This window comes from Pyxicephalus adspersus, chromosome 12 (genome assembly GCF_032062135.1).
Source record: "Pyxicephalus adspersus chromosome 12, UCB_Pads_2.0, whole genome shotgun sequence".
In the NCBI taxonomy this organism is placed as follows: Eukaryota; Metazoa; Chordata; class Amphibia; order Anura; family Pyxicephalidae; genus Pyxicephalus; species Pyxicephalus adspersus.
Genome location: NC_092869.1, coordinates 17,899,372 through 17,926,676, shown reverse-complemented (window position 1 = coordinate 17,926,676; position 27,305 = coordinate 17,899,372). Strand labels below are relative to the sequence as shown.

The following is a 27,305-nucleotide window of genomic DNA, read 5'->3' as shown; positions in this document are numbered from 1 at the left end:
AATTTATTTAAACTAAAGTAAAATACATGTTAAATACATTTAAACCACTATTTTTTCACTGCTATAATAAAAGATTTTTAGACATATTGATCCGGTAAAATAGGCGATTTATTGTATTTAAAATGCTTTACGTTTAGCTGAAAGGCACACATTCTTACCTGGGGTAATCCAGAAAAAAAATTCTATTAGTACAAAAAATGTGTGCAGAAGGAGAGGTAAATTGTGTAGTAGGAGTGTACTGCAAAATCTGTAGTGAGATAATGTGAAATGTGACCATATCGTGGTGATTTTCAGTCTATTAGATTGTTTAATCAAATCAACAAGTAAACAATTCTGAAATTCGAGCAAACAAAACGGATCAATACCCAGATTGATTTAAGACTTCAGTTGCTCAGGTCAAACATTTATGTTGATCATATAAGAATCAGTTTTTTGAAACGTCTCTTCATTAGTGGTCAATCAAATTGTGAAGTAGTATGCACATATGCTTATTTTTTTCTCCTGTTGGACCATGCAATGTTTGCAGGGGGTGATCAATCAACTGATTTTATTTATTTTCTATTACCAGTCAGCTTTTATATAAAAATAGTTGATTGAGATCCCCTCTGATCTAAATAAACTCGATTCCTGTATGGCTACAGAGTTCTTGGCCTGCATGTTGGTTTCAGATGAGCGACATATCAAAGATACTGAATCAGCAACACAGGTTGTTTTTTAAAAAAAAAAAAAAAGGATGAATATGGAATTCTCTAAATTTTTATGGTACACTTTTTTTTCGGCAAATTAAAATGCAATCCTATGCAAGCATATCCTGCTCCAATTTGTGGTCAACTTGATATAGGAGGCCTAAAATGCAGCCCTAGCATCACCAAAGGCGTGAATGTAATATTTAGTGAATGTAAAGCTGCAAAAAGCTGTCAGACTCTGTAGAGGGAGATGCTCAGAGAATACAGAAATGCTATAAGGTGTTTGCAAGAGACTGGGGGCTTAAATCAAGATTTAGTGATAAACAAAAGCTAGAAGAGGGGAAAAAAAGAAATACTTAAAAAGATACTGTAAACATTTCACATGAAACTGCAATTTAAACCACATTTACAAATCAGTGCACATAGCATGTTCAACATCTGGATGAGTCACCAAATAGCATATATAAAATCAATAAATATTAAAACATAGCAGTAATAGAATCTGTTTGTGTATTTTTTGTATGATTGTATATCTGTTGACTTGGGTGAATATTCTGCCATAAAAACTATTTAATATATTCTGAAGAAGCCATTAAAAAATTCCAGTTTATTTTGTGTAATTAATTTCATAGGAGACTGCTGCCTTTCCCACCAAAGGTCAAAATTAATTTGGCAACTACATACAGAAACATTTACATACACATAAAAAAAATATATATATATATCAATAAAACAAATTTTCAGTTTAACAATTTACCCAAGTTGGTTGTACTTGTAAAGCACTTGTAAATAGTAATGTAAAATATTTAGATTCTCAGAACAAACCACCCCAAGCACCACTGGCTTCATAGATGCTCCTATTCCATTATATCATTGAGACAAGACCAAAACATCATAGTAGGTGGCTGTAACAATATACATTTTTAGTTTGCAGTAACAGTTGTGATCTGGTCCTGGCCATGTCCTATCTGGCATGAATTACCATCACAAGATGCATTCCTAAAACTGGCCAATCAGGAAATACTTTGTAATTTTTGTACAATCCTGTATAGATCCAACTATTTTAATAAACCTTGATGCAATGTGATTGTACAATTTTAAGATTTACCAACAACTGTATAGCGCAGTGGTCAGCGTGATAAGTTACAAACTGAATAACTCTTTTGTTGGTAAATAACATATGGGGCCAGCATTGACAAGCACCTCATATTTGGTCTGTTTAATACACACCATCAAAAGTGTTTTGAAATATCTTGTTGATAATTTGGGGGGAATACCTGTTGATCTTGCTAGAAATCTCATAAGACCGTAACTTAACAGCTACATTGTTCCTAGTTATCTGAGAACAACAGAAACCCATTCCTCAATATTAAAAATTAAAAAAAAAAAAAAAAAAAGGCCGAAAGTTTTTTGGTTTTTTTTTAAATAGCTTAAACAATATACCATGGGTTTACCAATACCTGTATGGGACAAGAACCAGCAAAATATCACACATTTGGAAACTCTAAAGTAAAACTTTGCAAACAGATTAAATTGTGACCAAATTTAAATATTAAGTTTGTGAAAGCTTTTCACGCCAGAAAGTTCATAAAGAAACAATCAGATCTTTGCAACATGTTCTTAAAAAAAATCATGGGTTGCCTAAAAACAGAAGCTGTGTATACATATGCATTCTGATAAGATAAACTGATGACATATTAAAGGTTTTAACAAAAAAAAAACACAGTGCTTTTTTTGCATTTTTTACATGTAAAGTAAAATAAGCTTATATATAAAAAAATATATAAAAAAAAAAAAAAAAAAGAAGAAAAAAGGAAACAATACAGCAATGCAGTTAAAAATGATTTTATAGGCGAATGTGACTGCAAACTGTCTTCAAAGAAGTTGCACTCCAGTACAGCAACATTTTTACTTGTATGGAAATTTGAAATGGAAAGCCTTTGAGGTTTCCTTATTATTTTAATACAGCTTGGAACAATGGCATGGAGAAACTAGATAGCAGAGTCCAAATAACGAAAAAGATAACAAGGGAAAAAGTTCTTAAAAGAGCTGAACGGGGCCTAAATAAGATATAAGAAGGAGCTAAAGAAGGTAAGCCTGGTATTGGATGTTCGCTTTATTGCTGTTTTGCTCAACTTGCTTCCATCCGTAGTTTTTTCCTGCTTTGGGGCTCTTCGGGTTCTGACTCTGAGCTGGAATCAGATCCTCCATCAAAGGCTGATATGGCGCTGCCATTAGGATTGGTGTAAAGGCTGCTGTCAGATGAAGAATAATTTGACTGAAGCCGTGAATTTGATTTTGCTTTCTCCAGAGCACGAACTGCAGGAGAAGAAAATGATTACTTGGCTCGTGTGATAGTTTTTTTAAAGACACATGTACTGAAAGAGTTGACTTTCTTGAATATTAAAAAATTATGCATGCACATGTTTATTTGGATTGGAGGGTGTCCTGCTGGAGGGAAAATCAGTTTGTTGCTATGACTCACAGCGGCCCAAAATGTAAAGCATTATTAAGTAGACATGACGTTTTACCACATTTTACCTTACTATTTTCAAGCCAGCCATGTGGCTCCGAAGGGTCCTCTTAATCTTTCCTACTCTTCTGGACTGGGTGGGTGTCTCACACTAATGCAGGGAATAGCACTAATATAAAATTACCAGTACCACACTCTGAAGTAGCATATGCTAAAGGTATGGTGCTAGCACACACTTAAATCGTCTATCTTCAATCTTCTGGAAAATCTTCTGTAGAATAGGTGTTGTCCTCTGAATTGGAGTATTGCATCCAGGGCAAACTCAAAAATATGCAGACAATAATAATATCTAGCAAACGTTATATTATACTACACCTAACAATATTTAAAGTCAATTGCATTCTAATACCAAAATATGAAAAAATACACAAACTTCACCTTTCACCATAGGGAAGAGACTTTTTGCTGCAAATTTAGAATTCTTAAACTTAGAATTATTTTATTAATGGCCATATAAAAGTCCTGCAATTGGATGACACACACAATTGCTCATCCTATACCATACCCAAGGCCACATTTTGAATTCTAAATAAAGTAATAATAAACACTTTGCGATGTGTCTGCCAAAACAGGTAAGTGCCGGCACATTATTAGGATACACTTTGAACAAATTGTTCTTACCTTGTTGTTCTAACAGAGCATTCTGTCTCTTTAGATCATCAATATCTTGCTGGTGTGTGTGATTTTTTCTCCTCATATACTGAATATACTCTGTTGCTTTATCCAGAATTTGAGCCCGCGAGGCCTTGATTCAAAATTAAAAAAAAAGCTTACATTTTTCTTATCTTTGACAAGAGTAACTAAAATCTACTAAATCAAGATTAGTAAAATGTATTAGTTTTATGGAAAGTATCTTGTATGGGGTATTGTTTGTGGAAAGGAAACTATATCATAGTGAATAATATTGTATACACATGCATATAAAATGACCAGCCAAAAAAGACATTTGACATGTGCATGTAGTTTTAAAAAAAAAAAAAAAAAAAACCCATTGTTTTTGTGCATTTTGTATGTTTTTTTTTTTTTTGAAGAAGAAGAAACATTCCACATAGAAATAGACTTCTTCCACAGGTGTCTATGAATGGCAAAAACTGTAGTACAAAGTTTTTCCAGCTAGTACATTTACTCATTTTTAAAGTGAAACTAAAGTTCCACTGGGTTTGGCTGCTAGGATAAGCAGCATTCCTGGCACGTGCCTGGAATGAATGAACTCCTGGCGTGCCTACATAGGAGTTACATCATCCGAGCCAGACCAATCAAGATAGCTAAATATTGCAAAGAGGAAGTGGACAAAAAGAACAAGATGGAACTGGAGACAAGTATGAAATGGATGGCTTATTTCTGCTTTAAACCTTAAAAAAAAAAAGAAAGTCAGATTTCTTGACCCTTCTGACTTTTTTTTTGCTCCAAACACTTCTAATTACAACGTTTAGAATAGAGAGAAGAAAATGCTGATCAATTTCTACTAATCAAAAGAAAGCCTGATACCCTGATGGTAATATTCCAAATACACTGGAGAAAAGAAAAAAGCCAGGGTATTTGTTTGTTGTGGCAAAATATTTAATCATAAAGCTTAGTATTGTTCCCTAAATCGAGGAACTTGTATACAGTAGAGGAATATTAATGAAAATACAAAAATTATAATTTACAAACAATACATCATATGTACAGTAGAAACCGCCCTCTGGTTTCCCCAGAGATAAGGGTGGTTTATGACCTCTAATTTAGACAGGATGATGCTACTAATGTAAAGAAGGGAAGAACGGTTGGGTCCCGAAGCATTTCGCCTTTTGGCTTCCTCAGGGGACCAATAAAGACAGAAGTATATCTAACCATAAATCAAAATCACAACTCTGCATCTAAATATAATCAATGACCAGTCATACAAAGATGCTGGCAAAAAGACGTCTACTTACATTTAAAGTGATACTGTACAAATTTATTGGGGGACGGCTGAAGCAGTGTATCCTAAGATTCAACATACGTTAAATTCTGAAATACAAATTAATATTAAGTATGGGTATAAAAGTTGATTTGATAGTTTGAAAATTTGGTGGACAAAATGACTCACCATGAGGTCTGGCTGTGATATGTGGGAGAAACGGTGCAAAAAAGGATTGTTTGAATCCGCTATATAGAGTCTAGGATATAAGTAAATGGAGTTATATCGGTTAATCCCCTGTCACATGTCCAAAATAATACATTAGTGGGTGTAAACCCAGGATACAGTTATACTCTGCCCAAACTTTGCAGAATTGGGAAGTTTCAAAAATTATATCAAGATATCTTTGGCCAATCAAACTACAAGTCAGAAAAAAGGGGTTTAAGAGACTATATTCACACAAATCCACTAGGTGGTGCTTTGTCTATGTAATTTAAATGCTTCAAGCCGTCCCCCATGGAAATAGTAACCTTAATATACCAAGCTAGGAACAAACATATTTTGCATATGACATAACCTAACACAATGGACACAATGGACCTGACTTAATAAAGCTCTCCAATATTATGAACAATTATGGAAGAACCTGGGTGATCTAGAAAATCTAGAATGGATCTGGTCCAGGATTGAAAGCAAACTAACAGCAAATGCTTTTTAGGAAATCCATTCCAGTTTTGGTTCTCCCATAATAGTCTATCTTCTCAAGTCTTATTAGTATTATTAATATTAAACAGGATTTATACAGCGCCAACATATTACGCAGCGGTTGCAAATGACAGACTGACACCGGAGGAGGAGAGGACCCTGCCCAGAAGAGCTTATAATCTAGGAGGTGGGGTTAGTCTCACACAATAGGAGGGGAGATGTGGAGTAATGGGAAGTAGTGAAGGTTTTAAGAGACAGGAGAAGACGGGTAGGCAAGTTTGAAAAAATGGGTTTTGAGTGCTCTTTTAAATGAGCAGAACGTAGGAGCAAGCCGAAAAATACAAGGAAGACCATTCCAGAGAGTCGGGGCTGCTCTAGAAAAGTCTTGAAGTCGTGCATGTGAGGAGGTTATGAGTGAGAAAGTCATTAGTTGGTCATTGGAGGAGCGAAGAGAGTGGCTAGGGGAGAATTTTTTCATCAGGTCAGAAAGGTAGGTTGGACAAGAACTGTTGAGGAATTTGAAGGCAAAGCACAGGAGCCGATTCTCAGGTGAAATGGAAGCCAACGAAAATAACTACAAAGATATGCGGCAGAGAAGGAGTGGTGGGAAGGATGGATAAGTCTGGCTGCAGCATTTATAAAAGATTGTAGAGGAGAGAGTCAAGTTAGTGGTATACCAGAGAGAAGGATGTTACAATAGTCCAGACGAGAGATAAGAGCATGTACAAGGAGTTTGTTGGAGAGCTTTAATAAATCGGGGCCCGATATGCCTATATGTATTCAGATACCTTGAAAAAAAACCCATGTTTGCCAACTGCAGTGGAATATTAAAAAGCACATAACATGGTTTTATAAAAATGAAAAAGTGAACTCACCTTTTCCCCTTGGAGGGAAGGTACAGAGTCTCTTAAACTGTGAAAACTATCCTTGATATGGTCCCTTCGCTTACGTTCCAGTGCATTGTGATGTGCTCTCTTGTCTGCCTACAAATAAAGTTTAAAAAAAAATTGTAATTTAATTTAACAATTTACCAGTAAAAGAAAATTTCCTGAAAGAAAATTTGCTATTTAAAGAATAAATATAGGACTGCAGGCAATATTCCCATATGAAAAACACATTATCCTAAATTATTTTACTTACATTTTAAAAACATTTTTATTATAGTAAATAAGGAGCTACACAATTGAGAAGTGTTTCGTTACAGCGCACCTGAACTAAAATTTTTACCCTATATAAAAGGCTAGACAACACTTATATAAGCCAAAAATTACCTTCCTTTTTTAGAGGATTTAAAACCATTAAAAAAAGTCCTCCCCTTCCACCGCCACAGTGATAAAGACAGAATGGGAACACAAAGCCTCCCGGGATACATTAATCATGGATGCCATAAGACTTCGGGATGCTCCTTCTGTGCATGCCAGATATTGGAGTTTATCATGGGGTTGCTGACCACTAGTTTTACTAGTGTTTTTTTTATTATTATTATTATTATTATTATTATTATTATCATTAAGAAACACCTTACCTATAAGTTACAGCAGGGTCTTCTACCTCCATTGCACTGCATGGACTATTAACATTTTTTATTTGAATGTTGAAGATATTTGAATATCACTATTCAAACTATTAGGACTTGTTTGTTTATAGATTTTGAAGTTTGAAAAAATAGTGGACATGTTTGTTTACTTTATATTTAAATAAATATTGTCTGCTGTCCCACCCAAATACCTATTTGAGAATCAAATTTAACAGTGAGTACAAAACAATCCCATACTTTGTTTAATTTCATAAATGATCAGATGTTTTTGAAAGGTACTGGCCGATGTAATCAGGGGCTCAAAAAATGAGGGTACATTTTGTATTTAAAAGCATCACTTTGGAGACTCAACCAGAGCTCCATATTCAAGATCAACCAAACATTAAATAGTATTTTTATTCAAATAACTTTACATTAACCAATAAGGAATAAAAAGCATACAATAAACTTGAACTGTAATGCTCTGAAATAGAGATTGGCCCAAAAATACAAAACGCCAGCAAGTTTTACATATACATCAAAAATGAAAATCATAAAAATGGCATAAAACTGTATATGTTAAACAAGTTTAGGAATGTTTTTTATAAATATTCTATTGAAAAAAAAAAAAAAAAAAGAATTGTTATGCTCAGCCTTAGCAATACTGAAGATACTAATGCAATGATGCCCATTACACATACTGCTAGCAAAGATTTTATAGATTAAAAGCATGATATCTTATCTGATATCCAAATCCCCATTGAAAACTTAAGTACAGATCAGTGCAATAATTGTCGTTGGAAAGGATTTTTAACGATCCTTTCCAACGACTAACAACTGCAAGGTGTCCATGAACCACTGCCGTACATACAGCACGGTTCTGCTCTATAGAGAGGGGAGGGGGAGAATGACAGAGCGGCACCCAGCTGCTCTCCCTTGACTTTCATTTTAAACGTTTGTCGTCCATGGATTCGCCAGGATAGTGGTTCGTACGATGAACGACGAGTGCTGTACATACACAAGATTTTCGTCTGATATTGGCCTGGAGACAATTATCAGACGAGAACCATTGCATGTGTGTACCCACCCTAAGGTACTAGAGAAAAAGCAGAAAAAGGCCCCCCACACAATAACATCTCAGGTAAGCAACAACATTATGTCATTGTTATACACAGACTAGGTGAATATGCAGAAGCAGCGTGTTAAAAATAAAGTACACGCTTAGCACTTTCAGAGAAATTAGAGGTTGCCGCTGATTACATAAAATTCTTTAACTGATAACACAGGTCAACATGTCATTTTCATCAGATATAGTTTTATGTGGGCTTTGTAGTAATTTTGATGCCGATTTCAAATCTCAATTTCAATTTCAATTTCAATCTCATTTCAATTGTGATGCAGCTAATTATATATTGTGTGAAATTTGTTATAAATAGCCTTAACATATTACAACATTTAACAACAGTTTTCTTTTTTTAAGGTTAAAAACGCACTAACTGTGATTAATTTCATTTGTCATCATGCCTAGAAATTGCCTTAATGATCCAGTTTCTGTTACCTGAGTGGTTCAATTGTGGTGAAAGCACAACGTCCCAAAATTACCACAGAACTTAAAAAGATATAGAAATTTTATTTCGGCTGTCCACTTGGTGACCAGGATAAATCTTCCGGCGGACTATGTGACTGGCTAAATCGGCGTAAAGCAGCAATACCATTTGCAATCCCAATGATGTGGAGAGAACCGCAAGACCATCTAATCGACTGCTATTTTTGCTGCGTCAACAGAAGAGGATTCTCAGGTAAAACTAAGCACAAAATTTTATATCCCAGCCTCTGCAATTAGGCCTGTTTCCCATGATGATTCATTGCCAGTTCCGGTACTGCCACATGATGGACTTGCTTCTTTAGAATGTAATGAGGAATGCGCTGGAGTTGCAGCCAATTACAACCCCGAATCATCTAATCCTGACTACCTGGCCAATTGGGATTCAGAACCAGAGACCTTTACACAAGCAGAGCTGAATGATCTTGTTCGTGATCTAAATCTCTCCAAAGTCAAAGCAGAACTTCTTGCTTCAAAGCATAAACAGAAGCACTTGCTTGCAAAGGGTGTAACTGTAACTCACTACAGAAAACAAAATCATAACTTGACAACGTTTTTCACTAGTGATGGTTCACTGTGCTATTGTCATGATATAAATGCACTCCTAACAGTTTGTCACAAGACCATGTTCCATCTGAAGGGTGTATCTTCATTGACTCCTCTAAAAGAACCTTGAAAGCAGTCTTACTGCATAATGGTAATTCCAAACAGATTACCCATTCCGTTAATCTAAAGGAGTCCTATGACAACATAAAGTTACTACTTGAAGCAATCCAGTATAAAACACACCAGTGGAACATCTGTGAGGATCTAAACAACATTGGCTTGCTGATGGGAATGCAAGGAGGATTTACAAAATGTAGCTGATTTCCTATGCTTGTGGGACAGTCAATCTACGGGAGACTATTATGTCAAGCGTGATTGGCTACCAAGAGATACCTATAAGCCCGGAACAAGCAGTGTCAAGTTTCTGCCTCTGGTTGATCCGCATAAAATATTTCTCTCAGTTAGGCTTGATGAAGAACCTTGTAAAGGCCATTGGTAGATCAAACTCCATGGGTTTTCAGTACCTTGTTGAGAAGCTTCCAAACATAAGCACTGCAAAAATGAAGGATGTACTGCAACAATCCAGACAAAGAGTAAACAAGAAAATCATACTCTATGAATTTCTGAAGAAACAATGGTACCTGACTGACACTGTTCAGTAGATCTATACCACAGTGTGCCTTATTTTACTTCACACTGAAGATGTATTAACATTCACTTCAATGGTGCTCACGTTTTAGTACAAAATACATGCACTTACAATGTTAACTATAATAGTATTCATAACTCAGGAATTGTACTCGTTAGGGAAAAACTGAAAACAGATCTGAAATCTGCTCAAAAAACTGATTCAGAAAAGTTTGCCGTGGTTTCTGATGATTATCAAAACTTATTTTTTGTGGACTGTGTAATCAGCAAGTTTGACCACCTCTAAAAAAGCAGAAAGTTTGGCAGTTGGTCTGGAGCATTTAACCTCCCCAGCGGTAACCCCGAGTGTGGCGAGTGTGGCTCGGGGTGGAAAAAAAGATGCTGTAAGGGGTAACCCCGAGTCACACTAGGGGTAGGTAAAAGTATGGAAAACAATAGGAAATAAAGAGCTTACCTGATCCGCCGGCACCCTCCATCATCTTTGGTGTCTTCTTTCTTCCTCTGTACCTGATGAGTCACCGGGAGTTCCCGGAGACGTTGGTGCGTGTGGACGTTCTGTTTGGGGCGGGAAATTCAGAACTTTTTGTATTGCATTTAATGCAAAATAACTGTATTGAATGCAATACAGTGGATTTATATGTGAAAAAGCAGTACATTGTTTTTCATAAACATTTAGTTTACAGTATAATAAATTAGTATATATAATTTTTTTTAATAATTTATAACATTTATTTTTATTATTTTGACATGATTTTGTGTTTCAAACTTTATTATACTCATACTATTAAATTATACTGTAAAAAAAATTTCATGGAAAACAATGTACCACTTTTAGACATATAAAATGGGACAGAAATTAACTGCTCAGGAGGTTATGTGTATGTTAACATAATGTCAAGAAGGAAAGACTTGACAAATGTCTTAGAAAAGCAATTGTTGTTTCCCATGAATCTGAAATGAAAAACATTCCAGGCAGTTGCCAACTGACCCTGAAGTGGACAAGCCAGCAAATTCACCGCAGAATCTATCCAGGCAATTCTCAGAGTACCGGTAATTGCAAAAAAAAAAAAAAAAATCACATTATACATCTCATACACTACAGGTCTTAACTTGGTAAAGTTCATGACAGTACAATTAGCAAGACTGAACATGAATGGCTTGTTTGGAATCTAAACAAACCACATGAATTCTAGAGATATGTCCTTTGAACAGATGGAACCAAAGTGGAAATGTTTACCAATAAAACAAAGCATTATTTTTAGTGAAAACTAAAACACAGCATATAGGCACAAACACTCCATACCAACTGTCATGCACGATAGTGGAGTGGTAACGGTTAGGGCTTGTTTTGCAGTCGCACTGCAGTTAATAACCATGAATGGGTTCATAGATCATCCATCCAATAATTGTATTTATATTTGTAATTTTAGCACCTGCTAAGCAGCTGACACATAAAACCTTATAATTGAAAGGCCATAGGGGGGAGTTAAAATTTCTTTTGTTTGTAGGTTTTTAAAAAATGGTGTGATTGCAGTGTGGTTTTCAGACATTTCATGCAAAACCTCAGAAGTCTGCTGTGTTTCCAAGCAAATGCAAAGTGGTTATTAGTTTTCTGAATTACTTTAAATTACCAAAAATCCTTAGTGACATTTGGCAAGGAAGCTGTAAATTTACTAGGGCAAACACTAATGGATACCTGTCAATACCTTCTCACCAGCAATCTTGGGCACATAGTGGCTGTAAAAATGAGTGCATAGAAGTGGTTGTCAACCACCAATGATTGGGAGGGTGCACAGATTTCAACAAATTCAGTAGACTCAGACGTGCATCATAAAATCAAGCAGATTACAGATATATAACAAATATTGATTCTGAGGTACACATAGAAATGTAATCTACGTGTAAAAACCCAAGATAAATGAATTCTCTTCAACAGAGAAGTTACATAATAGTGTCAGGTAATTCATCATCTGCAACAGCAATACAGACTGTAATACTGATTAGCCTGAATGGCTTTAAACCCTGAAGGCAGCAAGACTCTTGTAACAGACTAAGAAGTAAATTGATCTATGGAATTACTATTGTAAGCCATGATTACAAGGTTTTACCAGTGCTACCTAAAAAAAAAAAAAGAATAAAAACAATTAAACTAGCCTGGTAAAACTGAGAAGAAAGGTAGACTACAAGACGGATATAAACAGATTACACTAAATCATCCTGGGAATGGTGTTATTCAGGAACATAGCAAGATTCCCTTTCTCTTTGGCTGTCCCTTACTAACGCTCCCTTCAAATGTAGGCTCCTCGATTCTAGAAGGGAGACTTCCGGTTCCGGCGCCTCATGGGGTAGCAGCGTGACAAGGAGATTCGCTCTCAGCCGGCTATAATCAGACAGCTTCACGCTGTTGATACTGCAAACACGCAGGCAGTGTGAGAGGCAGTGTGAGAAGGAGGCTTCTACTCTTCAAAGATACATTTTTGATTGCTATTTTTTTTACCCTTTCTGCAGACAGCTGGCAGTGTGATATGGAGGCTTCTGCTCTTTATTTTGACATATCAGCTGCTGCTAGTTTGGTATGCACGCTGTTGTTAAAGGGGCAGTGCAATACAGAGACTTTCTGTTTATTTGATATCAGCTGTTCTGAACTGCTCAGTATACGGGGAGAAAAACCTGCTAAACCAATAACAGAAGCACAGATGCAGAAATTTCTGGGGAAAGCAGCGGCAGAGCAACCTCAATCGCCGAAGCAGCAACAAAAAAACTTGCACAATGCCTGCTAAGATAGTGGAATCCTCTCTTATACAACCTCAGCAGGATACAACAATATCTTCTGATCAAGTAAGTGCTATGGTGTCAGAACATGCATTAATTGCAGATGCGGTAGCTGTGTTACTGAAACCTACAAGAGGCTATAGACATAGCAATAAGCAAAGGAATATTAACGATCAGGCAAGAGTTAAAAGAGCAGTCCCAGCGTATACACAGTGCTGAAAATAAAATGACCATGAAAAACATATAGACGGTCTGTCTGACTAGATTGATGAACTGGAGAATAACAACCGTAGAAATAATTAGTGAATTGTAGGAATTCAGGAAACGTTTTCTCTGGAACAGCTTTTGGAGTTTTGCTCTAATACTATCCCACAGCAATTGGGGATTAATAAACTATGCCAAGTAGAGCGAGTATCGCCTGAGACAGCAGAGGAAAGAGAGCAATGTTCCTAGGCTCATCATTGCACGGTATCGTGAGTGTACGGACAGATCAACTGTATTGCAATCTTTTCGCTCCCATAGAGAGCTAACACTGGAGGAGGGCCACGTATTACTTTTTGCTGATTACTCTGTGGAGGGTCTGCCGCAAAAGAAAAAGGTTCCAAAAAATTTGATCAACACTGCATGAGCGACAAATAAGATTTCATCTGGCTTACCCTGCTACTTTGTATATCATGAATTTTCAAGGTGCAAATCATGAATTTTTCAAATTATAAGGAAGCTGAATCTTTTTTTGGGAGATTGACTTTCTACTCCTAAGCAAACAAATGGACTGACATTTTCTAATTAAATATCGGATAATGTTGAATCATATAAATCACAGGGATCACCTAATTCAACAATCTCTACAGAATCAACACTCAGATCCTAACGCAATACTAAAATATCACATACGCAGTCAAAAACACAACAAGAAAAGAATAGAATAAAAAAAAAAAAAAAGATTTTTTATCACTGAGAAGGGGCACCTAACGATCATACATAAAGGCGTGAAATAGAAAATTGATAACATAGATATGTTATTTGAATAGTATTTGGATAGTAATGGATAACATAGATATGTTATTTGTCGGGTGTGGATCTCCGAATAGTTTTGATTATAAAATGTCACCCATGAGTGAAAAAAGGAGGTCTAATAAAATTAGTTTTTTTGTTTTTTTCTTTAAGATTATTTTTTTTGACAATTTTAAATATTTTTCTCTGACCTGGACTAAATTGTTAAAATTTGGTATAACCTTTCGGTCATCAGCCATTTCTAGGCATTCCACTTCTATGTATTGCCCTCACAGGAATAAAAGAAAGATATCTTGGAAGATCTACTAGCTGTAATATAAAGATAAGTATCCATTAAGGGACATTGAGAGTCTATTTGAAAGAAATGGACAATTGGGGTGAGATGTATAATTATATAAAAAAATATACTGATTTATATAATGTTCTTCTTGTTAAAACATGTAATATTGCTATGGTTAATGTAATATCATAGAATGTTAAGAGATTAAGGTCTCCCAATGTATGTCTGTTTTATTACATTTAAAAAGGCAGAGGGCAGACATTGCACTCTTACAAGAAACCCACTTCCACACAGATGAATTGGATAGGATGAAAAAACTTTGGGTAGGTAAGGCGTTTGGTTCCCGAGCGATAGGAAAGAAAGCAGGAGTACTTATTCTTCTCCATAAGAATCTTAATTGTGAACTAGTTGATACAGAAGTGGATCAGGTGGGAAGAGTTGTTAAAATTACCTTGATATTTCCTGGTGTAAAGGTATCACTTTATAATGTGTATGCACCAAACTCTCCCACCATAGCGTTTTTCAAGATGTTACCAGTAGGCTCCTTTAGGAGCCTAATGTTAAACTTGTAGGAGGAGACTTTATTTAAGCTATGTATGGTAATGAAGATAGAACTATAACACTGTATTCAAGTACTATATCGAGTGATTTTGTGCAGGCTACCAACTTACATGATTGTTGGCACTATCATTTTTTGTTTGAAAAACAATATACATTTTATTTGTGTGTACATGCCTCCCGATCCAGGATCAATTCACAGTAATGGCTTTGAAAAATTTAATGCACTGTAAATTAGAAAATATTTATTTAAAAGGGATAATTTCTAGTATGCAATAATCCCAAGTTTTAAATAATCACTCACATAATTGTTATGTACACTAGAATGTAATGAGACAATTATGTATTTATATGTATTCATATTTCAGTATATGAATCATTATCTGCACAAAGTTTGTTTATATATTTTTATTACATAGTATATGAATTTGTATCTGCAAAAATTACATTGTTTTATATTTAACACCTTATTTATTATATTGTATCTGTCTTTCTGTGGATATAAATAAAGTTTTAAAAAGGTAGGCTCCTCCTCTTTTTATTTATTCTATTCTCCTTTAGAGGAAAAGAGATACTAATCATCTTGAAGAAAAGGAAAAATGTGTGGCTTTTTTTTCTGTGGTCTATCTAGAAAAGTTAACTGCAGAAATAATATGGAACATCCACAAGGCCAAATGCAGACAAAATGTTAAAAATATTGGACCAATCTTTAATGAATAGTCTCTTTTAAATATTAAAACCCTTTTGTCTTAGTTACTATATAGATAGAAATTATTTATCTTAATTATAAACACTAATTCAGACTAAATAGTGTAAATAATTATTTAAATAATTGTTAATTTCCCTGAGGATTTATCACAGATTGTAGTGCTATAATCAGAAAGAAAAATAGATTTATGTTTGAACTTTATTTTCACTTCTGTTGATTTACACAAAACTTTAGAGGTGCAAAAAGTGCACAAAATGTAAACAAAAAACTGGTTGCCCAGATCCTGCAACTTATTCCTATTATTCATGGCAAAATGTGTGTCCACAGCAGTGGACATATGGATGAAAAAAAGATGACTGTATGGCAAATAATATTCCCATATTGGTTAGAATAGTATGTACAGGAAATCAATATATAAATAAATAGAACTGCATAGATGGCATTATTACCATAGGGTGTAAAAGAGGGGGGAGTGATTGAGGTCGGGGGTGGTTGGTTGTTGTCATTAGGTATGAGGGTATATATGTACAAGTCATATAAATAGAATGACAGAAGATAAGGTAAGGTATAAGCAAAAATCCTGGTTCATCTTATGGAGAGCCAGAATATATATATATATATATATATATATATATATATATATATATAGTAAATATTTATCTATCTTTGTGTGTCAAAGGGTAGGGCAAATTCTGGCTCTCCTTAGGATAAACCAGGATATTATATTAATATATACAGAGGTCTTCTGTAATACTTTAGGAAGTTTGTATCTATGAACATCATTCGTACTGTGATCTTAATGTATTTTGTTATCTGTTGAATTTATCTGTTTAGTCCTGCTCCCCTTAGGAAGCCGACATGGCGAAACACGGAGGGTTTTAAGGTATACTAATCAGATCTAATTTGTCTAACTGACCCACCAGGATCCACCTCCTTCTTTCCTACAATTAGGAATGCTTGTCTAGTTTTGGAGCTAAAAATAAATAAATAAATAAAAAAAATAAACTTTTTTACTGCATGCTTCCAATGCGAAAAGATAGGGGTTTACCTAAGCTAAAAAAAAAAAAAAAAAAAAAAACTGTCACACTGTACATATAATTGTGTCACACTGCGTTTCATACTGTATATGAATCACATTGAATACAATCAGCCAAAAAAAAAAAAAAAAAAAAACTGTCACACTGTACATATAATTGTGTCACACTGCGTTTCATACTGTATATGAATCACATTGAATACAATCAGCCAAAAAACCCTCCATCTCTGTGTTCTCTCTTCTCTAAACTATTACATATTTGAAATATTCAATATTTGTACATAGGTGTGTTACTATGAAGGTCTTATTATAGACATATTGAAAGCAATTGCCTGATGATGCAAATTTTGTGAAACATGTTTAGGTATTCATGTTAAACAAATAAACAAAAATGTAAAGTAATGGTCATGTATGTTTTTTGTGGTTTAATTAAAATATGAATCTGTGATTTTATTTAGTCCCATAACTGTCTCTTGAATCTATCAGAATTATACGTTTTTTGCACAGTTTTAGCCTGTGGATTTCAATCAGAGTTATATATACCACTATGACAAAAGGCACTCAAAACTAACAAATGAAAAAAGGAAGTAGATGCTCCCTTTCCAATAATGGACATTTAGAACTGGAAATTATGGTTTACAAGCCCAGTTTACTGATCTGGTGTCAAAAAACTTTATGAATGGAAAACTGCTGCAAGCTAAGGAACATGTTTTGGCACCCGTTGTGGATTCCCGCATTGTCAACCCTACTGGGACATAAGGTGCAGACGGCATTTGGAAACAATGCTTTTTTTCCTCCATGCCTGATAGCAAGTACATAAATTAACTGGATTATGTTTTGGATTTATCTTTTGTGGTAAAGTCATTTACTGTACTGAAAAGTGGATGAAGCATTTTAAGAATAATGTGTAGGTATTCGGGTATATTTTATAAATTGAAGCATTTAAATATTTGTTATTAAAGCGTTTGTGTCCATGTTTTTTGAAAACAGGACAATAATAAGGTAATGTTAAATTAAAAGTATATTCCTTCATAGTTACATATTACAATACATATGAACTATAGTTACATATTACAACACATACAAACTATATAAGAGGATAGCAGATCAATAGTTAAAAAAAAAAAATACATGTGAACAAGTGTTAATCAAAGATATAATAAATCAGAGTTCATCAAAGAGTTGTACTTGAGAAATGTAAGTGTCTCAAAATTCCCGCTGCGTTTCCAAATCAATGGCTTCCATAGGGGATCAAGAGACATGGGTAGATATAAATGAAAATAAAGGGAGTGAGTCAAAAAGTCATAATGTGAGAGAAAGGAATCGCTGTAATGTCTTGAAAGATACCAAAGTAGATATGGCGCTGTATCATAGGGTTGCAAATAAGGATAGAGATGAAAATAATTTAGTGGAGATAAAGTCCTATTGGGTGTTACAGTGGTCCTTGAAACAGGCAAGCATATGACTCTCAACAGAGCGCTGAGAGAAAAACTAAGGGTGTATCCAGAGTGGTTAAGAGGTATGCCACTTGTTGAAAAATCCAATGAATTATAGAGCAATGTAGTAATTGCTATATGCATTTATATCTGTCGAAGAGACAGACTTTATTGTTAGTGTGGGACGACCAGTCCTGAAGGGGTGGTTGTTCTGTCCTCACGGCACTGTGCGGTGTGTGCGGCTAGACAGTCAGCTAAACAATTGCCATTGGTCAATGGAAGAAGAGGCTTTCTTGTGTATTTACTGAGAAATTCCAACTTTATATAACTTTCATGTTATATTTCTTATATTTGTGAAACTGCAATACAATACAAATAACAAAAATGTAAATGAAAGTTATATAAAGTTGGACTTTCTCAGTAAATACACAAGAAAGCCTCTTGTTCCATTATTGAAGATTCTGACAATTGTTTAGCTGCCTGTCTAGCCGCACACACACTGCACGGTGCCATGATGGCAGAACAGTGAAAAGACAACAACATAACAGGCATGGATACAAGACTACACTGCACATTAGATATGAGTCCCAGATCTGAGAAAACATAAAAATGTGAGGATAAGCTGCCCATGACACAGTAAGGCAGGGAGAATAGCTCCATCCTACAGAGCGATGATGGCCAGTCGCATGTTTCCAGATCATCAAGATCCAGTAGGATGACCTCAGCAAGTTCCTAAGCGATCAAGTTACGCGCCAAAGCAGCAGCGGCCCATGCTCCCATTTGCTGAAAAGGAAGCCATTATGATGCAACAAAAATCTGGAAAGGAAGCCATTGATACAAGAAAAAGCAGAAAGAGAAGCAAAGCTGCATATTCTTCAGCGTCAGAGTGCCGATGCTGCTGCTGCAGCAGCAGAGGCCGCAGTCTACATCGAGGCAGATCTATCAGAATGTGGGAAGGCCCCAGTAGAACCAGAAGTCCCAGAGAAAGCTCTTTCCTCGGTAGAACGCACAAGTGAATATATCCAGCAACTTACTGATGCGCACACAAAACAAAGATCTCCTAAAACTGAACAAGCTGAATCCAGACCAAAGTCAGCTCAAGCACTAAAAGTAACTAACCAGAATTATGATGCTATCAGTGAAAGATCAACTAAAGTTTAAACGACTCGAAACAAATATGAAGGATTCTTACCTTCACAACCTAAACATTTCATGCCCGAACATCAGCCTTTACAAGACATCACAAAGAACCTCATTTGCAGGGAAATGGTCACATCAGGCTTCCTAAAGTTCGATGATTGCCCTGAAAATTACTGAGCATGGAAGTCCTCTTTCTCCAGCAACAGAGACACTAGACCTAATGATAAAATGGTGGAGGATTGTGAAGGATGCTGCTGAGTCAGCAGAGCATGCAAAAAGGATGTGTAGAATATACATACTGAACCCCACAGCTGGACTAGACATGACCTGCCAAAGGCTAGAAGAAAAATATGGATCACCAGAAGTAATCCAAAATGCTCTGTTAAAAAGACTTGACACTTTTCCTAAGCTGAGTAATAAGGACAATATTTGTTTACAAGGACTAGGTGACATTCACCTAGAAATAGAGTGTGCTAAAAAGGCTATCTGTCGGGGCTTGCATATTTAGATACTGCCAGCGGTACTAATCCTATAGTTGAGAAACTACCTTACAATCTACAAAAAAAGTGGATAAATGTTGGATCAAAATACAAAGAAGAAAACCGAGTTGCCTTTCCCACTTTCTTTGTGTTTTCTAGGTTTGTCCGTCAGCAAGCAAAGATGAGAAATGATCCCAGCCTCTCTCTTGTCACCAGAGGTTTTCCACCCAGGCAAGAAACCCATCCAAGACCCTGAGGTAAGACTTCTGTGTCTACACATAAAACGACTGTCTACACATAAAACGACTGTACCTCATGAAGTCAAAAACAGCTACAAGGCAAACCTCATAGAAAGTCTTGACAGACAGTGCCCAATTCATCAAAGGCCGCATCCTTTGACAGTGGATGGGTGTAGAGGGTTAAAGAAAAAACCTATTAAAGAGCGGTTATCTTTTCTTAAACAAAATGGCATCTGTTTCAAGTGCCGCAGATCCACTAATCACATTGCCAAAGTCTAAGGTACCAGTTCAATGCTCAGAATGTGGCAGTGAGAAGCACACCATGGTACTACACCCTGATCCTCCTCCTAGAAACTGAAAGGGGGCCGGGAAAGATCAGCACAGGGAGCAAAATGAGAGTTCCACTTCATCAGTATTGTCCAAGTGCACTAAAATCTGTGGCCCAGGTAGAAGTCCACGTTCATGTTCAAAAATCTACCTAACATCAGTGCACCCTACTGGAAGCAGAGAGAAAGCTGTGATGATGTATGTAGTGCTTGATGAGCAGAGTAACAGATCCCTTGCAAGGTCAGACTTTTTTGATATCGTTAAAATTAATACGCGTGCAACTCAAATACACCTTAAAGACATGTGCAGGGACAGTGGAGACTGAGAAGAAGAGCTATAGTCTTCACGTCCTTTCCTGACATAGGTGCCATTTTGTGATCACTACCATGCCTTCAGGACGGGTTGTCCCATACTATACATAAAGTCTATCTCTTCGACAGATATAAAAGCATATAGCAATTACTACATTACTCTATAATTCATTGGATTTTCCAACAAGTGGGATACCGCCTAAACCGCTCTGGATACATCCCTAATTTGTCTCTCAACGGTCTGTTGAGAGTCATATGCTTGTCTATTTCAAGGACCACTGTAACACCCAATAGGACTTTATCACCACTAAATTATTTTCATCTATATCCTTATTTGCACTCCTATGATCCGGTACCATATCTACTTTGGTATCTTTCACGACATTACAGCAATTCCTTTCTCTCACAATATGACTTTTTGACTCACTCCCTTTATTTTTATTTATATCCACTCAAGTTACTTGATCCCGAGGAAGCCATTGATTTGGCGAAACGTGTCCATACATAAACCATAAATACATAGGAGTTAAGTAACATTTGAAAACACCCAAAAGCTCTGGGACTACTGCTGAACACAGCCATCTTGGATGTGATGACTGCAGCTCCAGCAGACTCAGGGCAATTACATAGGTGACAATCTATTTTGCTTCTTACCTGCTGCTAAAAATCATTTATACAAATTAAGTTGGTGACAAGATCATTTTAATGGAGGATTGACTTAATATATATCAACAAATTACTTTAAAACATTTTTTAGCATGAATTAGGTTTCTAATGCTAATCATACAGATTTCACTTCAGTTGCAGGAGCAAGATTCCAAGCACAGACCCATAACCAATATTACATAAAAGTAAGTACATATTATTATAGAGTGAATAAAAAAAACAGTGCATAAAAATGACAAAAACTGAAGATCAGAAGAAAAATGGATTGGTAGGGAAATGAACATACCGAGGAGTAAAATCTTGAGGTTTCTTCCTAAAATAAAAAAGGAAAAATACATACATATGGCTCTGTTATTTTTTTTTTCACACTCAACACATTAAAATAAATTCAAACGATATTGGTGACTGAAGTGTAGAGTAAGAATAAAAAAAAAACGTGAAATAGTAGATGACTAGTATCCACTTTTTTCTATAGACACAGCTTTTGTTAACATGCAGGCCTGTAACACGGTCATATTACCTTGACTGTCACAAAGAAAAAAAAAAAAAGGAAAACATCCTGTAGAGACTAACTTACTAAGTGTCTTGAGAATTTTCACACTCACAAAAATGTGTGAATGTTTTGTGCCTGTGTGAGACTCACGATCTGTTCACTTTAAATTAAATACTCATGTGCAAACGTTTTGGGAGCAAATATTCCCAACTGCTTTCCTACATCAGCCCTATCCTGTCAAAAGGTGTAGCTATCAAACACATTAGGCCTGATTTATTAAAACTCTCCAAGACTGGAGAGGATACACTTTAATTAGGGTAGGTACACAGGTGCAATGGTTCACGTCTACACATACACAATTATTGTGTAGTCGTACACTACACAATTACACACATGCAATTCTTGTCGTTGGAAAGGACCTCTCACGATCCTTTTCAACGATAAGAACCGCACAATGCATGAACGAGTGCTGTACATACAGCACTGTTCTGCTCTATGGAGAGGGGAAGGGGAGAACGACGGAGCGGCACCTTGCTGCGCGCTCTCCCCCTCCCCTTGCATTAGGATCACTCGTCATTCATCGTTCGTGGATGCGCCAGGACGGATCCTCGGACGATGAACGACGCGGGCTGTACACACGCCAGATTGACGCCCGATATCCGGTCGAAGACAATTATCGGGCGAGAAAAATTTGAAGCGTGTACATAGCTTATTGTGTATTTGTACAAATAGAGAACTAGCAATAGTTTTAGACATTCCTGCCCTTTGTCAAGCTTAAGTCCCTGATTTATTTAAGCTCTCCAAGGCTGGAGAGAATATACTTTCATTAGAGAAGCTGGGTGATCCAGCAAACCTTGAATTGATCTGGTCCAGGATTGAAAACATTTGCTAACAAATAGCTGATGGCTATTAGGAAATCCATTCTAGGTTTGCTGGATTACCCAGCTTCACCGAGGAAAGTGTATTATCTCCAGCCTTGGAGAGCTTTAATTAATCAGGCCCAGAGTCAGCTGATTTTGACACCTGCTGTTTGAGGATGTATTGTTTTCTGTTTAAAAGCTTAAACCAGGCTCTCACATAAATGTAATTATTTATTATAGCAATAATGAAGAAAAGACTGGGAAAGGTTGTCCCCAGCCTGTGTTGATATAAATTATCAGAAACGGATCTTGGTAAACATTATCATGTTGGTGTACTCACATGATCAGGTGACTAGCTTTAGGTTTTTAGCCTTTTTATCTTCTACGCAAGTAAAAGAATGACTACTGTCATTAAAGTGTAAAGTCTACTGTCATAAAGTAAAGAAAATGACTACTGTACATAGAAGTTAGATAACTAATGCTGCCATCTGATAATATAAGCAAAGTGTAATTCTAGGGTTTTGATCTACATATGAAGGAGATATAAACAAATACAAGAGTACAGATGTCCAAAACTGTAGGCACTTTTAGGTATCTTTGAACATGCAATAAGCCTAAACCCTCATTGCTGCACCCCTCTTGGTATGTGTGTACAAACACACAAACATTAACACACCTTTTATCTTTATTCTTTAAATTCTATTGGTATATTGCTTTGCCTAGAAGCATCAATGTAACTCTTAAAGGCCCATGAATAAGTATCAATCAGGAGGAAAAAGCAAAGTCACCTGCTGCTTAAAAAAAAAAAAAATGCTAAGATCTATACCAGTTCCTTTCACTTCGTTTAGTTCTGAACAAACAACAAAATAGGTTTAAACCAACAGTTGGAACAGCAGATTTAAGATGGTCAGCCGACCTTTAAACACTAATAAGTTTTGTGATGCCAGAAATTTAGAACCGCCTGATGTAAAAGCGCATCTCTGAGACATATGCCACGTCAGATGATTATAGATCAATACGAATGGTCATGCTCATCTTGGGCAAGGATCTGACATGTCTACAGCGTTTGCCGTCAGGATGCACGACCATTCATCTAGGGCAATATTCTGACCTGTCATCCACCTCAAAAATACAATTGGCCATTAAATCTTGTTGTGGGGTGCTATCCCTAGCCACAAACCACCAATGGGGAACAACTACTGCAAAAGTCAAGGGAAGAGGCTCTGTGTGTACAGGACTTGTTGTTTCTTTCATCCCACACTGGTAACGATCATTAAACACGTGTGACTAGCTTCATACACCTTCAGCCAAGAGATTGGAAAAACCTGTACAGTAATATGACCCAGTTCCATCTTCAAGCTAGGTAACAAAAGCTTACAAAAATAATATTCTTTATAACATCAATATTTTTTCAATCTTTATATTAAAAAAAAAAAAAGCACAGTGCAAACCATATTTTACAAAAAGAAATTTGTATTTTGAAATTTAACATTTTAACATCAACATTTTTCTCAATAAATGTATTTCGAATGTGGCTATTGACATGAAACTTACACCAGATGTCGGTAAAACCCAATTAATCCACATACAAAGAAATCAAAACAAAAATGTTTATAAATTAAGTTTTGTGTAATAAAGTGGAATGGCACAGGAAAGAGGTATTGAATACATGAAGAAAGTAGGTTCAGGCATTGAAAGCCAAGATACCTGCTGAAATCTGCCAGTATTTAAAAAGCAATCCTGACCCTGGGTTTAGTCCAAATTGACAACCGTTAACCAGGGTACCAGAAGAATATCATGATGGGTAAAAGCAAAACGCTCTCTCAAGACTTTCAAAACCATATTGTTGCAAAACATACTGATGGCATTGGTTACAGATGTATTTCTAAACTTCTGAATGATCCAGTGGGCACTGTTGGGGCCATAATGCGGAAGTAAAAAACATAATTTCACACTTAACTGCCCACAACCAGGTGCTCCTTGCAAGATTTCTGACAGAGGAGTCCAAAGAATAATCAAAAGAGTTCCAAAGCCAAGGATCACTCACTGAGAGATTCAGAAAGACCTGGAATTAGCAGGTACACAAAATAGGTCAAAGAAAACAAGTAATGCACTCAGCTAAAGAAGTATGTTGAAACTAGTTTAAAGTTTGCTGCACAACATTGAGATAAGCAAGTAATATACTAGGAGAATATAGTCTAGTCAGATGAGACCAAAATTGAGAACTCTTTGGATGTCATTGCACACACCATGCTTGGAAGAAAAATGGCACTGCACATCTCCCAAAAAACACCATACCAACAGTGAAGAAGTTTGGAGGTAGGAACATCATGGTGTGGGCTCTTTTTCAGCATAGGGTACTGGAAAACTTCATATAACTGAGGAAAGAAATGTATCAGGACATTCTTGATCAGAATCCACTGCCATCTACCAGGATAAAACAGAGGTGGATATTTAAGCAAGACATTGATCCTAAACACACAGCCAAGAAAACTCAACTGGTTTAGGAGAAAGAAAATAAATTTGCTAAAATGACCCAGTCACCCAACTGGAATGCAACCTAATATTACTACTAAATAAAATACATTTCAGTAAACGTGTTAAATACTTACCTATGCCATTCCACTTTATCGCACATAATTTATGGACTTATTTGTTTTGATTTCATCGTTTGTGTGGATTACTGACATCTGGTGTAAATTACATGTTAAACTGCACAGTTGGCAGCTCCATTGCGCACAGCAAACTGGTGCCATGTATCTGGCAGCAGAAAACTGAAATGAACTGCACTGCAATGAAACACAATGACCCGCCACTAAGGATGCGTTGCAAAGCTTCAAACAACTGTGCTGTCATCAGACAGGGTTCCCAACCTCCCCCATTCACTTAGGAATAGTTGAATACCATTTGCTTTTCAGGTTTATCAACAGTATTTTACTGCTAGGCTAACATTACGAAAGCACAAACATACATTCGCAATTGTCAGCCCTGCAAGGAGAACTTAGTGCTGTCCAAAGCAAAAAATATTTTATTTTTGCTGTGGAAAATGGCAAAAAATGAAGGGAAAAATATATTTCTGCTTTTGGCAACACTAGTTCAGAAAGTGTGATACATAAGGGTCAAGAGCTTGTTCTAATTTTGGCTCTACAGCATATTTGTGTACGTTAATTTACACACCACATTGCACAGAATGCAAAGAATCTAAAAATCAGTTATTTTTTTTCATTCCTAATCATTATTTTATTTGCTGGATTTCTTATTAATATTACCTAATCACTCAAATTAAATTTAACACATCAAAGATGAGTAATTATTGTTAATAGTTAACACAAAAAGCTTTTAATTCTCCTAAATCACAGCTAGAGATAATTTTAAGGAAAAAAAAAAACCTTTGAAATAATCTTTGTAAAACTGGATTTCACATGCAATATATACTGTAAAATTTATATTAAAAAAATAAAGTGATGACTACACAGCTAAGTCAGTCAAATCCATTATTATTTTTCCTTTGTTAAGACATTTTATGCAAGTGTGCAGGAAATACCCCAGCATCCACTCACTGTGCAATCAATTTAGTTACAGAGAAATTGGATCTCATTATCTGGGCCAATATTATTTCACTTCTCCAGCCTTAGGCCACAATCCAGCTATAGGCGATGTCCCGATGTTCTTTATACAGTGTGCAATATGCATGGACATCTGACAATGCCCAGAGAGCAATGTCTAATGTCCCCACAAATATGTTGCACCACAGGGCATTTTGGCAACACACTAGCTGGATTTGCTCACTTTTCTGCCCTCCGCTGCACTCATTTCAGTCTGTACCTGTGCTTTACCACATTCAGCATAATGAATAGGGTCAGCATTACAATGGACAGCCCAGCATGCGGCTGTGTGTTGCCTTGCACTGCAGTATATTGCATAATAATGCACCTTCCCGAAGTGGGAACCTGTGGTATTGAGAATATAATGTGATTATTTTAAAATGCAGTTTTCATCAAGCAATCAGAGTGAATTAGCCAGAATATGGGCATTACCTTGTACAGTATTTATTTTGAAATATTCTTACATATAAGATATGTAAGGGGAGAACCAAGATATTAGTTGCCTTTTTAAGAGGCTGACCTACACCCATTTCAGACAAAGCTTAGGTTAATTTTAATAAAACGTTCATCACAGATTTAATCAGTTAGCAGTACAGGGAAAGCAAGTGAGAATCACCGTGGTCAACACATTCAAGTAAGTATTTTGCACTGGCCACAGCTTAGCAAGAAGAGGGGGCTCTGATGGATGAGAATATTTATTATAAGTGACAATTAATTAGCAGTATCTTTTTCCTTAATCTTGCATGCAAGGTCTACATATTGTAAAGATCCCTGCCCAACCAGGTACATGCTGGAGCATCATCATGTAGAATTTTAAGTTTCTAAGCTTTCCCAGGATCATGCCAGAAGGCTAGTGACACTCACCCAGAAGCCACAAATACAGGAAAAGGGTGTACAGGTAGTGCACAGGTTAGATACGAGATAGGGACTGTAGGCTTGTTCTTAAGTTGAATCTGTTTGTAAGTCGGAACATGTACATTATTTAATAAATGCAATTAGGACGGATGTTTGTCTTAACATATTAATATACGGTAACGGACACCACACTGCCTAAAATCCTCACTGTGAGCTAATGACAAAGCAACAAAAAAAAAAACTTCATGGAACTTTATTACCGTATTTTTCGGACCATTAGACGCTCCGGACTATAGGACGCACCAGGTTTTCCGCACGGGAAAACAAGAAAAAAAAAAATTCATTTGATTTCCCCCTGAGATCCAGCGTGCGGCACTTGCGCCCGCCCATGAAGGCGGCGCCGATC

General features: G+C 36.2%; 1 protein-coding gene across 3 annotated transcripts in view; it reads right to left on the bottom strand.

Annotated features, from left to right (window-relative positions):
* Positions 1-2,515: 2,515 nt before the first annotated feature.
* Positions 2,516-27,305, bottom strand: part of MAX (MYC associated factor X) — a 28,215-nt gene continuing 3,425 nt past the window's right edge. Inside the window, exons 1-5 of one of the 3 annotated variants that reach the window (XM_072427392.1) lie at positions 24,689-24,733; positions 21,373-21,399; positions 6,682-6,789; positions 3,841-3,964; positions 2,516-3,005 (exon numbers count right to left, since the gene is read on the bottom strand). In XM_072427392.1, coding sequence (XP_072283493.1) covers positions 2,818-3,005; positions 3,841-3,964; positions 6,682-6,789; positions 21,373-21,399; positions 24,689-24,718 — 477 coding nt within the window. In that variant the 5' untranslated portion in view covers positions 24,719-24,733 and the 3' untranslated portion in view covers positions 2,516-2,817. Of the gene's footprint in view, positions 3,006-3,840; positions 3,965-6,681; positions 6,790-21,372; positions 21,400-24,688; positions 24,734-27,305 lie in introns of those variants that run through there. The other 2 variants (XM_072427394.1, XM_072427395.1) reach the window with 2 other exon arrangements.